The 14,102-nt window shown below is 37.3% G+C and overlaps 1 protein-coding gene and 1 long non-coding RNA gene across 3 annotated transcripts in view; one reads left to right on the top strand and one right to left on the bottom strand.

Moving 5' to 3' along the window:
- Positions 1-1,406: 1,406 nt before the first annotated feature.
- The window catches only part of klhl14 (kelch-like family member 14), a 22,501-nt gene continuing 9,805 nt past the window's right edge, over positions 1,407-14,102 (bottom strand). For both annotated transcript variants that reach the window (XM_024273145.2, XM_024273144.2), the window contains 6 exons: positions 12,592-12,681; positions 8,912-8,990; positions 8,492-8,682; positions 8,102-8,260; positions 4,327-4,484; positions 1,407-2,787 (listed from right to left, as the gene is read on the bottom strand). In XM_024273145.2, coding sequence (XP_024128913.1) covers positions 2,647-2,787; positions 4,327-4,484; positions 8,102-8,260; positions 8,492-8,682; positions 8,912-8,990; positions 12,592-12,681 — 818 coding nt within the window. In that variant the 3' untranslated portion in view covers positions 1,407-2,646. The remainder of the gene's footprint in view (positions 2,788-4,326; positions 4,485-8,101; positions 8,261-8,491; positions 8,683-8,911; positions 8,991-12,591; positions 12,682-14,102) is intronic.
- LOC112147050 lies at positions 4,360-6,836 on the top strand. Its single transcript, XR_002919381.2, has 3 exons — positions 4,360-4,473; positions 5,843-5,944; positions 6,740-6,836. It is a non-coding gene; the product is annotated as an uncharacterized LOC112147050 (long non-coding RNA).

The raw sequence follows: 14,102 nt of genomic DNA, 5'->3' as shown, positions 1-14,102 counted from the left end.
TATTTGGAAAATTAAACTTAAAATTGCATTTCTGAGTATTTATTTGTTCAAATCACTGATAGCTTGCCCAGCCAGCAAGGCCAGGTTGTTTAAAAGTAGTTTAAAAGTGGATAGAAAATGTGGGCCCCAACTGGGTTTGTCCGTAGTTTCATTGGGGGCCCCACCTGTGTTTGACCACATTGGCTGAAAAGGGGCACTCATAGGGTAGTTTCGCTACGCTAGCCAGACGCCAGGTGGACAGCATAGTGTGCTAGCAAGATCCTCTGTATCAAGCTAGCAAGCTCCGCTGTGTCGAGCTAGCGATCTCCTCTGTATCAAACTAGCTAGCTCTATTGTATCGATCTCGCAAGCTCTGCTGTATAGAGCTAGCGAGCTCCTCTGTAGCATGCTAGTAAGCTCCTCTGTACAATGGTACCAAGCTCCTTTGTATTGTGCTAGCGAGCTTCTCCGTATCAAGCTAGCAAGCTCTGTTGTATCAAGCTAGCAAGCTCCGGTGTAGCGAGCTAGCAAGCTGTGCTGTATTTATCTAGCGAGCTCCACTGTAGCGAGCTAGCAAGCTCCGCTATATTCAGCTAGCAAGCTCTGCTGTATTGAGCTAGCAAGCTCCGCTATATTCAGCTAGCAAGCTCTGTTGTATTGAGCTAGCAAGCTCCTCTTTATCAAGCTAGCAAGCTCCATTTTATCAAGCTATCCACCTCTGCTGTAGCATGCTAGGAAGTTCCACTGTAGCAAGCTAGCAAGCTCCGCTGTATTGAGCTAGCGAGCTACGTTGTATCAAGCTAGTGAGCTCCGCTGTACCATGCTAGCATGCTCCACTGTAGCGAGCTAACAAGCTCCGCTGTATTGAGCTAGCTAACTTTATTGTATCGAGCTAGCGAGCTCCTCTGTATCAAGCTAGCTAGCTTTATTGTGTCAAGCTAGCAAGTTCCGCTGTAGTATGCTAGGAAGCTCCACTGTAGCGAGCTAGCAAACTCCGCTGTAGCGATCTAGCAAACTCCTCTGTAGCGAGCTAGCAAGCTCTGCTGTATTGAACTAGATGAAAACCCGCTGTTTGAACAAACCTCATGTTTGTGAGGCAGAAGCTACCATGGGCGGGCCTCAAAGTCTCCCTTCTCCTCCCCAATTCTGATGCATCCACTTGCAGATTAACAGATCCATTAACAGTTTCATACAAAGGGCTGATGGGAAATTAGTGGGGCTAGCCTCTGCTCATAAAGTCTCAACTCAGAGCTCCTGCTGCTTTGCCCATAATATGTCTTAAAAGATGACACAGGCGTTTTAATTTGGGCTAAAAACTGCATAATCATAATTAAAAGACCACTGGGAATGATTTTACAATAGAAAAAATATAGTTGGAGTGGGACTTTAACATAGTAGACAAAAGTTTTTATTTTAATCATCAAGAGTTCTTTTATTTTCTTTTTTCTAAAATGCAAAGGACATAACAGGATTTGAGAATAAATCCAAACTTGAGTGCACAAAAATGTTCCACTGCAGGCGATTATGTACAAGAGGAAAAAAAACAAACCAACAGGATTCAACAGGAACTGCGATAATATTCCGAGTCAAGATATCCAACCTAAATCATGTAGACAAAACTGCATTTATTTGCACATCTGTAAAACACAGCACATAAATTAACGGTACATTTGAGTGAACTTTGCTGAAGGAAAAAGTTCACAAATAGTGCATCATTCATCTGCGTGTTGGTTTTTATTATACATAAAAGACTCCCCTTTCCTCCCAAAGACCTCATAAACAGGCCTGTTCGTCTGAACTAGGAAGGAAGAACATGTTCTCACTTTTGCCCACCCAGAAATGAACTGCCAGCGATTACAATCTGATTGTACAATCATTTTATAACAATTTTTCTGTACAGGAAATCAATTCTTTAATTATCCCTGCCTGTGGCACAGAGGAAAACTGCGAAAAACGTTTGGCAAGATTCCTGTTCATATGTGATAATTTATTTAAAATAATGATTAAACCAGAACTGGGGGTGTTGTTGTGTACTTTTTTTATATTTATAAGTGCTCCCAGGTATATTTACAGTACATTTTTCTTCATAGCTTGTCAGCAGTTTGGTTTAAGTTTTTTTTTACAGTGTGAGTTTTTTTTAACTTTTTTCTCAGAAAAAGACAGCTGTTGTATAAACGAACAACTCAGGCAGAGATTATTAACAAAACTGATGAATATTTATACACATTTATCATCACAGTTAATGTAAGAAACCCAACCCTTGTAAAACTGTTGATGTGAGTCAATGAAACACCACCTTATTTAGCTGGAATTCTGCTGCTACTAAATACGAGATAAAATGGGTCTGAACGCTATAAGCTCAACACTATGCGTGCTACAGAAGAGAAGTCAAAAACACTCACTATCCATTTAAAGAAAAGCAAAAAAAGTGGGAGCGACCGTTTCTCATCAAACGCAGGGGTCACGTTTTTTTTTGTTTTTTTTTTTACTTTTTTTATCCGTCTGTACAGAAAAACGAAAGTGCTCGGTAAAAAAATAATTTATACAGTCCTCCGTCGAGCGAATGGAGGGTTTGTCATCAGTGTTGGTGTTTTTTCTTTAAGGATGCTCTTCCCCCCAGTCGCTATCCTGCTCCTCGCCCTCGCCGCCCATCAGGTGGATTAGTTGTCATTTGTTAAAAGGAAGGCAGGCGGGCAGGATGACGGTGGAGCAGGCCGGGCCCGCCAAAGGCTCGGCCACCTCCCCCTCCAACTCTGTCCACGTTCCCTTCTCGGGGCTGTAGCAGATGGTTGAAGACTTATAGGCTCCCTGAGGAGGAAAAAAAAGCATCTTCAATCTTTCAAGCGTTGTTTGCGTTGAAAATCAACAGTGCAGCAAAGTTTTTTTTTTTAAATAAAAAAGCCACAATTTGGGTAAAAAGTGACAAAAATGTATAAATCATAAATTTACTTTTTACTCCTGATTTTGTTTCTACTAGGGCTGCCACCATTAGTCGACAAATCCACGACTTATTGACAATTAACACAATCAACGACTAATTAAATAGACGATTAATTACTTTATATTATTAGAAGTCAGAGTGTAGTAAAGTTGAATAAAGCTTTGAGCGTTACTATAGTGTGAATCCTTCAAAGCGTTCACACTGTAGTGATTCTCCTGCTGCTTTTCGTGCATTTTTCGGCAAGTAAAACTCAATCACACTTTCAGCAATTTCAGCAATCTTTGTTGGAAAAAATTCGTCTCGTTCAGGACATCAGCCGACCGCTTGTGTTTTTGGTATTCATAAACTTAATAGTTTATGAAATGTTGAGCAAAATTTGCCCCATAGTAAATGAATGAGAAGGTTCAAATTTTGAAATTTTAAGTAGATTAGAAACAGGCCTTTAAATATATTCATGGGCTACGTTTTAATATTTGATGGTAATTTTCAAAAAAATTGTAGTTTGCCTAATATTTTAGCGACATGCTAACTTTTTTTTGGCTAATTTGTTACCTACTGAGGTTTTTACTAGCCAATTTAAAAATTTAGCTTCTATTTTAGCAACAAGCTAATGTTTTTACTAATTTAGTTTCCTGAGGAATTTTGGGATATTTTGGAGTTTCGTAAGTATCTAAGCACGGTGTTAGCTTTTTGGCTAATTTGTCATCTACTGAGTATTTTTTAATGCTAATTTTGAGTTTAGCTAATATTTTAGCGACATGCTAACTTTTCTTTGGTTAATTTGTTGTCTACTGAGTTTTTTATAGGCTAATTTAGAGTTTAGCTTCTATCTCATCAACAGGCTAACGTCTTTGACTAATTTACTGAGGATTTTTTGGCTATTTTGGTGTTTAGCTACTATTTAAGCAATGTGCCAGCTTTTTGGCTAATTTGACATCAACTGGGGTTTTTTAAGCCATATTTTTTGAGCTTCGCTCATATTTAGGCAACATACTAAATGTTTTTGTGGAATTAGCATTTATTAGAGATTCTTAAGCAATTTTACTACAAAATACAGTTTAGGTCAACTTCAGTGATCTTTCATAGGTCTTTTGCAAAATGTCAAGTCTTATAGCAAATTTAAAAATTTTCAAATAGCTTTTGCATTTTAGTAAATTATTAGAAATATTAAAGTAAATTGCATCACCATTTTCAGGAGAGAGCTTCAGCATCTACAGCGACTACTATCATCTTCATTGTCTTTATTTTTAGTTAGTTTAAAGCTAATGATGGTTTAGATGTGTGTTTTACATCCACCTTGCATGTGACCCGATTAGTCAAGTAATCGGAAAAAATAATCGGTGAGAATTGTGGCAGGCTCTTGTTTCTACTCATTTCACATAAATGTTTTAAGGTTTGCTCCGTACCATGCTCCAGCTGTAGCCTCCCACGAGGTAAATACTGTCATCCAGAACGGCGCAGCCCGGACCGCTGCGACCCTCCAGGATGGGCGTCTGCAGGATGTTCCACTGGTCTGCTTTTGGGTCGTAACACTCGACGAGCATCACATCCAGGTGGGAAAATCCTGAGAAGAGACCAGGAGCACAACTTCAAACATGTTTTATATTTTAGATCAGGCTTCAATAACTTTATAAGGCTCTTATAATAACTTTTTAGCTAAATGTCTCATTTGCTGAAAAGCTGATTTTAATGTGGGCTGGTATGGAAGAGCTCTGTCAACTTAGTGCACTGGAGGGTTTCTGGATTTGAATGATTGATAGGTTGATTAATTGATTGATCGTTCGATTGATTGGTTTTTGTAGTGTTGTCACAGGAAGGTGAGACCGATCAAATGTTTTCATTGACTGGATCAGAGAACTGGAGTGAGTGAGTGTGACATCATCCATAGAAGATATCTTACTTACACCTCAAACCAAGTTATGGCTATGTCCAAACTCCCACCCCAATCCCTAACTACTAAAAAACTATATTTGCAGCACTATCAAGTGCCCTGGAGTTTAAAAGCAATTTAGACACCAAGCTCACAATTTTTTTTTATTTTTAAAGGGAAATATGATATCACCGATTTCACAACATGAAAATCTAATCAATATGAGTATTTTACGACATCTGTTTATGGTTATGTCTGAATTCCTTATCTACTCACGGTATAGTGCACTATAAAGTAAAGTGCTTTTGCCATTTTTTAGTGCTGTCCCAGTCTACAATTCCAAAATCGAGTGCCCTAGAAATTTCCCAGAATACTTTGGCATTGGCAAATATAGACCACAATGCATTGCAGTTGAAACATTTTTGTGAAAAAAATGTGTATCTTTAAAATTACATTTTAAATCAATCATCAACGTTTTCATCAGTGGAGTCATAAATGGAAGTTGTAGAATGCTTGTATTGACTACATTTTCACTTTGTAAATTTGGTGATGTCATATTTGCTGTTTAAACTTAAAAAAGGATCAATATGGTGTCAAAATTGCTTTTAAAATCCATGTGATAGTTCTGCACTTTGTACTTTTTTAGTAGGGAGTAGGGTGGGAATTCGGACATAGACTGTGACTCCATGGAAAGCTCTCTGTGTACTGTACTTGGGCTAATCTGAAGGTCATGTGAAGTTTTGTACCAACTGACTGTGCAGAAAGTTGGTGATCTCTTTGCACTTTCGCTGACCCCTCTCCGTCAGTTTACATGGCCTACCACATGATGGCTGAGTTGCTGGCATCCTATGACAGTTTCACAGAATTCACCTGAGAGAGGCCAATTCTTTATAAATGTTTGTAAAAACTGAGTGCTTGTGTAGAGGCTTGTAAAGTAGTTTAAATACAAACTGGTGCCCCTTACATTTTTTAAGTTTAATTGAATTTAATTGTGATTTGAATGGTTCCTTTCCAAATCATTAAGTTATTGCTATTCCCAAACTGTCCACTAGATGGCAGCGTAGCGCACAACTATGTGGAGTAGACGCGCACCAAAGGAAGAATAAATGCTAACAGCAGCTCAACTCGTGATGTGTTTCTTTTCCATTTCACAGGTTAGTAAACAGTTCATGTAGAAAGTAATGTGCAAAAATTCAGCCTGATAATCTCGTTGGTTAATGTGGAAAGAGCTGAAACGCGTGTTGCAAGAAAATATAAAAAGGACAAGTAAAGTGTGTTTAAAGCTAACTCGCTAATGCTAGCCGTCAAGTATATCGGGAGTAGAAGAAGATTCTAGAAACTAGTTTAAACTGGAAAATGGTGAAATTAACTTTTATATTTTGGAGTTAAATTCTTTATGAAAGGCTTTTCATTCATGATAATATTTACTAGAGTTATGTGTGTTACTGAATGTATATATTGTGGGTTCAAATACTAAAATGATATCAAGGTATTGTATTTAAATATGGCAGTTATGAGAAAGACTGAAGAAACTGTGCCATTTTTTAGCATGTACTTTTGTTATAATTCATGTATATTTTTATTTATATTATTGTTAAAGAAGTCTAAAATATGTTACAATTTAAACAATTGGAAATAGTTTTGACAACATTAATATTTTAGTTAAAATACAGAGTTAAATTACTTAAAAATAAACATTTTGTTCATTTTTACATTAAAGTGCGATAAATATGACTGTATATTGTCAACAGAATCGAAGAAAGATTAGTGGAAGGACTGATTATTATTTAGAAATGTAATTGGACATTTGTTGAGGAGTATTTGAGGTCATGTTATGGTTATGTGGACATTGAAGATGTTTATATTGTGAATATTAATAGACTAAATCCTACCATTGAAATGCTACCAGCAGCTCAACACGTGTGCTGTTTTTCTTTTTCATTTAACAGACCACATGCCCTCTGAACCGTGACTTAGAGGAGCAACATTCGGTTTTATACACCTGTGACCAGGCAAAGTGATTAGGACACCTGATTCTGATCATTTGGATGGGTGAGTGAATACTTTTGGTATCCCTAATCTATACATAGATACATCCAACATGAAACAATAAATCATGGCTCAAAAATAAAACTTTCCATATACTGTATGTACATCCACATGGACATATAAATGATGGCATTATTATTATTCTTCATCATAAATATTGAGTTTATATTATCTCACCCCCATTATTATCTACTTAATTCTTTTTTTAGCTATCATAATCCGGTTTATAATTTCTAATTGGAGTTCTTTATATTTTACTAGCCATTTATTAAATCCATGAGTAATAATGAAGTCAAATAACAAAGATTATATTCCTAAAAAAATTAGGTGAAACTCTTGACTCTTTAAGTCATTAAAAGAACAGGACAACTGTAGCTTTTGTTGAATAAATACTTATTTGTTTTCTTGTTTTTTTTAAATAAAGTTTGCTTACTTTAACCAACATGCTAATATTCTAATTCTATTCTCATTCTAATATAAACGTAATTATTTTTAGCTTCAAATGTTCTGTTTTTAAGTTTCAAAATTTCAGTATAAAAAAATCTTACTTTCGACTCTTTTTTTTCTGGTTTTGAATCGGAAAATTTCAGGTTTGACACTTTTGACCCCGTTCTGGTGCGTGGGGGCGGGGCTATCATGAAGAACCAATCAAAATCGATGAGGGGGGGTAACCGCATTCACTGACTCTGGGAACATGTAAAATTATGGTCGATAATGTGTCTAATGTCTGTACTATCATAGTCTTGTGTCGTCCCAAGACGGGCGTAAAAAGCATAATTTTACTGCGTTCAAAGGCAAGTTTTGTTGCCTCGTGTACGATTAAGTTTGACACCTCGGCTTTAGACGTAATATTACACTTTCCAACTCTTTCAAAATGAATCACTGCTGATAGATGTTCAAGAATCTTTGTTTTGTTTTCTCCTGTCTCTGAAAGGCTATAAAACCCTAACTATTACCTTTTTACACACAAGTCCTACTGAAAGACATCCATCACACACAAAGAGCTGCTCAGAAACTCCCCTGCAGTCAGCAATCATCAGACTCCATGACAGCTCATGATAGAGATGAAGAGCCAGGATTGCATTTAGAGGTCTTTTAAATGAAACCGGGCTCTATAGCAAAGAAATTCGTTCTGCTTTACTTTCACATTAAAAGACAGAAGAGAGAAAGAACTAAGACTGTTGAATATAAAAATCCTGAAAAAAATTAAATAAAATACACGTCTTTATCTTTGTTATTCCCCAACGGGCCGCAGGGCTTACCTTTCAAATGGTTTCCCCCAATGGCATAAAGACGGTCGTTCATCCCAGCCAGGACATGAATGGCACGCTTCGTGTTCATGTCTTGTTTTCTAGCCCACACATCCATTACTGGGTCATAGCAGTACAGCCAGGACACATACTCGCCATTGTGCACTCCTCCTGTAACGTGTAAATATAGAACTGTCAAACATGCTTGCACACATGATCTGTAACATGAGAAAATATCGTTTACTATGATTAATCTTTTTTCCTGCTTTTACTTTATTGAGAAAACTGGTAAAAATTGGACAATAATCATGTTTTTGGTTCAGCTCGTGCACGCAGCCCATCTATTTGGGAACTGCTGTTGCATGGATGATGTGTGCGTGTCGAGACAGCGCCTCTCCTGACCTGATATATAAATCTTCCCATTGTGCACTGCTCCTGCATGGGCGGCCAGAGGCTGCGGCAGAGATGACACGTAGTTCCATTCATTCGTCTCCAGGTTGTAGGACTCGACGCTGGAGAGGTAGCCTGTCTCATTCCGGCCGCCAATCACGTACAAGTGCTTATCCAGGCGGCAGGCGAAGAAGCTGGCTCTCCTGAAAATGTGTCAACACAACAAAACCAATCAACCTACACCAAACATGGCCACTTAAGTCACACAAAATATGTATTTGGTTGCTTTGTTCATAAGTTCATAAAGGTGTGATATTAAAAATGTACCAATCGTTTAAAATGAAACAAAAAAACTTAAAAATTCTACAATTTTTTTCAAAGTAAAACCAAAAATCTAAGAATACACATGCTATCCATCAGACACAAGCCTACCTTTCCTGCATGGGGGGCAACTGAATCCAGCTGTTGAATCTGGGGTCGTAGCGGCTGACAAAATTAGTGCTGTGCTTTCCTGTCAACAGAAATAAAATAAAGCATCGACTTAGTTTGGATATTTATCAGGGTTTGCATCCACACAGTACAGATGATTCAGACTATTAGAGCTTTTAATTTGATCAGCCACTCATCCTGAACATGTTTGTGATTTTTTTGCTTGTTGTTTTTGCTTTTAACCTATTGTATATCATGACGTTTTATTGTTTTAACTTGTTTATAGTGCTGCCACAAACGGTTATTTTAATAGTCGACCAATCCCCGATTATTTTTTACCATTAGTTGACTAATCGGGTCATGCACAAAGTAGATGTAGAACACACATCTTAACCATCATTAGCTTTAAACTAACTAATTAAAAACTAGATAAATAGCATTAACTGCGATAATGCTAGTGTGAACGATGTAAGCTTTAAGAAATTAATAGTTAAAAATGCTGAAGTTGATAGCTTAAATCACTAAAGCTAATAGCTGAAACGCTGAAACTGATAGCCAATTAAAATAATAGTTAGATGCCAAATTAGCCAAAAAATGACAGTTAGCCAAAACAGCTAGCATGTCGCTAAAATATTAGCTAAACTTTAAAATAGCCTAAAAACAAAAAAAAGCCAAATTAGCCAGCATGTAGCTGAAATATTAGCCAAACCCTAAATTAGCCTAAAAACTCTGAAAAAATCCTAGGTTAGCCAAGACAGCTAGCATGTTGCTGAAATCTTCGCTAAACTCCAGAATAGCCTAAAAAAATCTTAATAAGTGCCAATTTTGCCAAAACAGCTGGCATGTAGCTAAAATATTAGCTAAACTTTAAAATAGCCTAAAAACAAAAAAAAAAAAAATCCAAATTAGCTAGCATGTAGCTGAAGTATTGGCAAAATCCTTAATTAGCCTAAAATCTCTGAAAAAATCCTAGATTAGCCAAGACAGCTAGCATGTAGCTGAAATCTTCGCTAAACTCCAGAATAGCCTAAAAAAACGTAATATATGCCAAATTAGCAAAAACAGCTAGCATGTAGCTAAAATATTAGCGAAATTCCAAAACAGCCTAAAACACTAAAAAGCCTAATTTAGACAAAACAGCTAGCATGTAGCTAAAATATTAGCTAAACTTTAAAACAGCCTAAAACAAAAAAGCCAAATTAGCTAGCGTGTAGATGAAATATTAGCAAAATCAGCAGAATGCCATTATAACTTTATATTTTAACATTCTGACTCCATATATAAAGTATAAATATAAAGTAACGATAGTTGTTGACTATTTTTAAAAGTTGATGTCTAATTTTTTGTGTTCTACAGCATGCTGATGAAAGGTGCTTGATTTATTGATTTATTAATTGATTGAGAAAATTAGAGTGAGTGTGACGTCATCCATACAAGAACTCTTCCTTCTGCCTCCAACCAAATAAAGTCATTTTTTTGCGATACGGACGCCAATTTGGAGCCAGCAGTGATCAGTCTGAGTCATCTAGCTATAGCCACCACTCTCACCAATCAGGAGTGAGCTTGTTAGAAATCCACACTGGAAAATGGGCTACATGAAATCTGTCAATCAAACGTTTCAAACATTGGACGTTGGGTCAAACATGGACCACCTACTCTTAGACATCTGATTGTTCAGTTTATAACTTGTCATACTGAAAAAAAAACATCATGAGAAAAAAAATCTCGTTTTAAAATTGGCATATGCATAAAGAAAGTTACATTCTTAGTAAATACTAGGGATGCAACAATTGTGAAACAAAAGCCGAGCCGTTTGTATGGGGACAAATCAGGATCTGCGTAAAGTGAACAAAAACACAGATTGAAAATTTGAAAAACAGGGATTGTAAGTAAAAAAATAAAATTTAAAAGCAGTTTTAAACTCGAAAATACATATTGAAAATGTGAAGGAATTATTTAAAATTTTAACAGGTAAAAATATTGAACATCCTAAAAAATAATTTTGAAATCTTGAATTTTTTTTTTTGAAAATTTAAGAAAAAAAAAAATTACGTAAACTGTTGCCAATAAAAAAATTGTATTTATACTTTCAACTTTCCTTGTATCATTTCTCTCTCTTTCACTTCTCTGTTTTTCTGGTAGCCAATAAGCTCAAAGCCCCGCCCCCATGTGAAATTAGGATCCGCTCAGCAGCGCAAACTCAACAATCTGACATGAAACTGAAAACAGAGAACTGAAAGCAAAGAATGGAAAACATTCTTTTTTTTTTTTCAATTTTAAGTATTTTTTTCAAGTTTTCCATTTTTTTTTCAAATTTTCAATAATCCCTTCAGGTTTTCAATATGTATTTTTTTCGAGTTTAAAACTGCTTTGAAAATTTGCAATTCTAATCTAATTTACAATTTAAGCGGATCCTGATTTGACCCCATTTGTTTGTTACACCATTAAACTGACTAGTAGGGAAACCTAATCGTTGCGTCCGTACTGCATACCAGTATGTTTATGTTGAAAGTGTCAAACAATTGTGCTACATTTAAGAAGGATTTAGTGTTTATTGTTTTATTAGATTACACCAGGATAACTGAAAGGTTTTCCTTCATTGTTAGTTACTTATTGGCAGATTAAAAAAGGATTTATTTCGCTTTTTTTGTTGTTTCGTAATAAAATAATCTTATATCAAACCGACACAAAACCGTGACACAGAAATCGAGATTGGAACTGAATGTATGTCTATAAGTGCAAAGATGTCTATTTATAATTATTTTTAATGTCAAATTGCATCATCTTTTTTTAATTTTCTTTTTTTCCAATCAAATTTAAATGCAAAATCTTTAGTAGTTTTAATAAGTCTTTCCATTTGAATTTTTTGTTACCAGAAATAAACCAAATGAGCGACTGGATAGTTAAGTTGTTTGGGGTTTGATTCCCAATAACCTCCGATGTGGATATTTAGGTGAGACTACTATACTGCCAAACTGTGTACCCACAAGGGAGGCTAGGTCTGGGCCTCCCTGTACCGGTCCCCAGCCCGGGTAAGATACAGTGTTGGGTCAGGGAGGGCGTAAAAATCTCTGCCAAACCCACTATGGAAGGGAAAAGCCACCAAAACCACGTTTATCTGGTTTTTTATCTCCTCCTTCCAACAGTTCAATAATCTTGTTTCAGTTTCTCTTCAAAGTCAAAATAAGAACATCAATAAAACTATTTTTCTTTATCAATCATTGCCCAAACAGAAGAGTTCTGCTGTATACGAATTATTGAAGCTACAAAAGTTTTCAGTTTTAGTCATATAAAAGTCCTCCTTTTTGTGGGAATTCATTCCACTAAAACAAATGTAGCTTCCATTCAACTGCACAAACATATTATTTTAAATATTAATCAAATAACAGAGGCAGAGTTCTGCTTTTAATTTGGACAAATACCTCATCTCAGCATTTTTACATGAAAAAAATATGTCAACATTAAAAACACTTGTTTTTCTGTGTCCATTATTGATAAGTGTTGATTCAAGTGTTGTTTGTCCACTTAGAGCTGATTTATTTATTTTTTTACTGAATTTGAGTGTTTGAAAATCTCTGCAAGTGTTACATCATCTCTGATGGAGTCAAACTCCCAGATTGACTCCGGGTTAGCTCAGCTAAGAAAAATGTTAGCGTTGTAAAAGTGAAGGGATGGAGGCTCACCGTTGGGGTTCCACTGGTCCTCCCCGCCCAGCAGCAGCAGGAAGTTCTCCACCTCCACCACACAGTGATGAGCGCTGTTGTAAGGCATTACTAGACGACAAACAAAAGTCACAGGTGAGGAATCCTGACGGGAATTAGAAAAACTTCACCTTCATTTGTCAGGATTTATCAGCATCAAGTATTTAACCAAAAATGAGGTGCTCACAATGATGAATAAAAGCGGTGGGTTAACTACGCTAGTCAGCCACCTGGTGGACAGCGTAGCATGCTAACGAGCTCCACTGTAGCAAGCTAGTGAGTTCCTATGTAGCATGCTAGTGAGCTCTTCTGTTGAAAGCTAGCGAGCGATACTGTAGCTTTATAGCAAGCTCTACTGTAGCACGCTAGTGAGCTATGGAGTTCCTTTGTAGCATGCTAGTGAGCTCTTCTGTTGCAAACTAGCGATCTCTACTATAGAGAGCTAGTACATTTCTTTGTAGCATGCTAGTGAGCTCTTCTTTAGAAAGCTAGTGAGTGCTACTTAAGCATTCTAGCAATCTCCACTGTAGCATGCTAGTGAGTTCCTTTGTAGCATGCTAGCAAGCTCAACTATAGCGAGCTAGTAAGTGTGTTTGTAGCATGCTAGTGAGCTCTTCTTTAGCAACTAGCGAGCGCTACTGTAGCATGCTAGTGAACTCTTCTGTAGCAAGCTAGCAGTGCTACTATAGCATTCTAGCAAGCTCCACTCTAGCGAGCTAGTGAGTTCTTTTGTAGCATGCTAGTGACGTCTTCTGTAGCAAGCCATCGAGCGCTACTGTAGCATTCTAGTGAGTTCCTTTGTAGCATGCTAGTGAGGTCTTGCAAGCTAGTGAGTGCTACTGTAGCATTCTAGTGAGTTCCTTTGTAGCATGCTAGTGAGGTCTTCTGTAGCAACCTAGCAAGCGCTACTGTTGCATTGTAACAAGCTCCACGGTAGAAGGCCAGTGAGTTCCTTTGTAGCATGCTAGTGAGCTCTACTTTAGAAAGCTAGCGAGCGCTACTTTAGCATGCTATTGAGCTCTGCCGCAGCATTCTAGTGAGCTCCTCTGTGTCGAGGTAGTGAGCTCCACTGTAGTAAGCTAATATGCTCCGCTGAATTGAGCTAACAAGCTTAGCTGTTGTGAGCTAGCAAGCTCCGATGTCCACTAGGTGGCTGGCTAGCGTAGCGAGCCTACCCACTGAATCCCTACTTAAACTAATGTGGGTAAACACATCTTGGGCCACCACAAAAACTGCAAACAAACCCAATCGTTGCCCATATTTTCTGCCCACTTTTAAACCATATGGGGCCCACTTGGCCTTGCTGGGGTCCTGGGCATCGCCCAGTACCTGTTTTAGCTGCTATCTATCTGTGTAAAAGGACACTACATTTCTATTTCTGAGGTTTTTCTCGGCAACGACTGAATCTGGTGATGCAACTTGCTTTTGTGCAATCTCGCTAGTCCGACATTCACAGCTGTGCGCTTCGTTTGATGTGGTGGATCTTCGTCCCG

Source organism: Oryzias melastigma, linkage group LG17 (assembly GCF_002922805.2).
Source record: "Oryzias melastigma strain HK-1 linkage group LG17, ASM292280v2, whole genome shotgun sequence".
NCBI lineage: Eukaryota > Metazoa > Chordata > Actinopteri > Beloniformes > Adrianichthyidae > Oryzias > Oryzias melastigma.
This window is presented reverse-complemented; position numbering and strand designations above follow the sequence as displayed.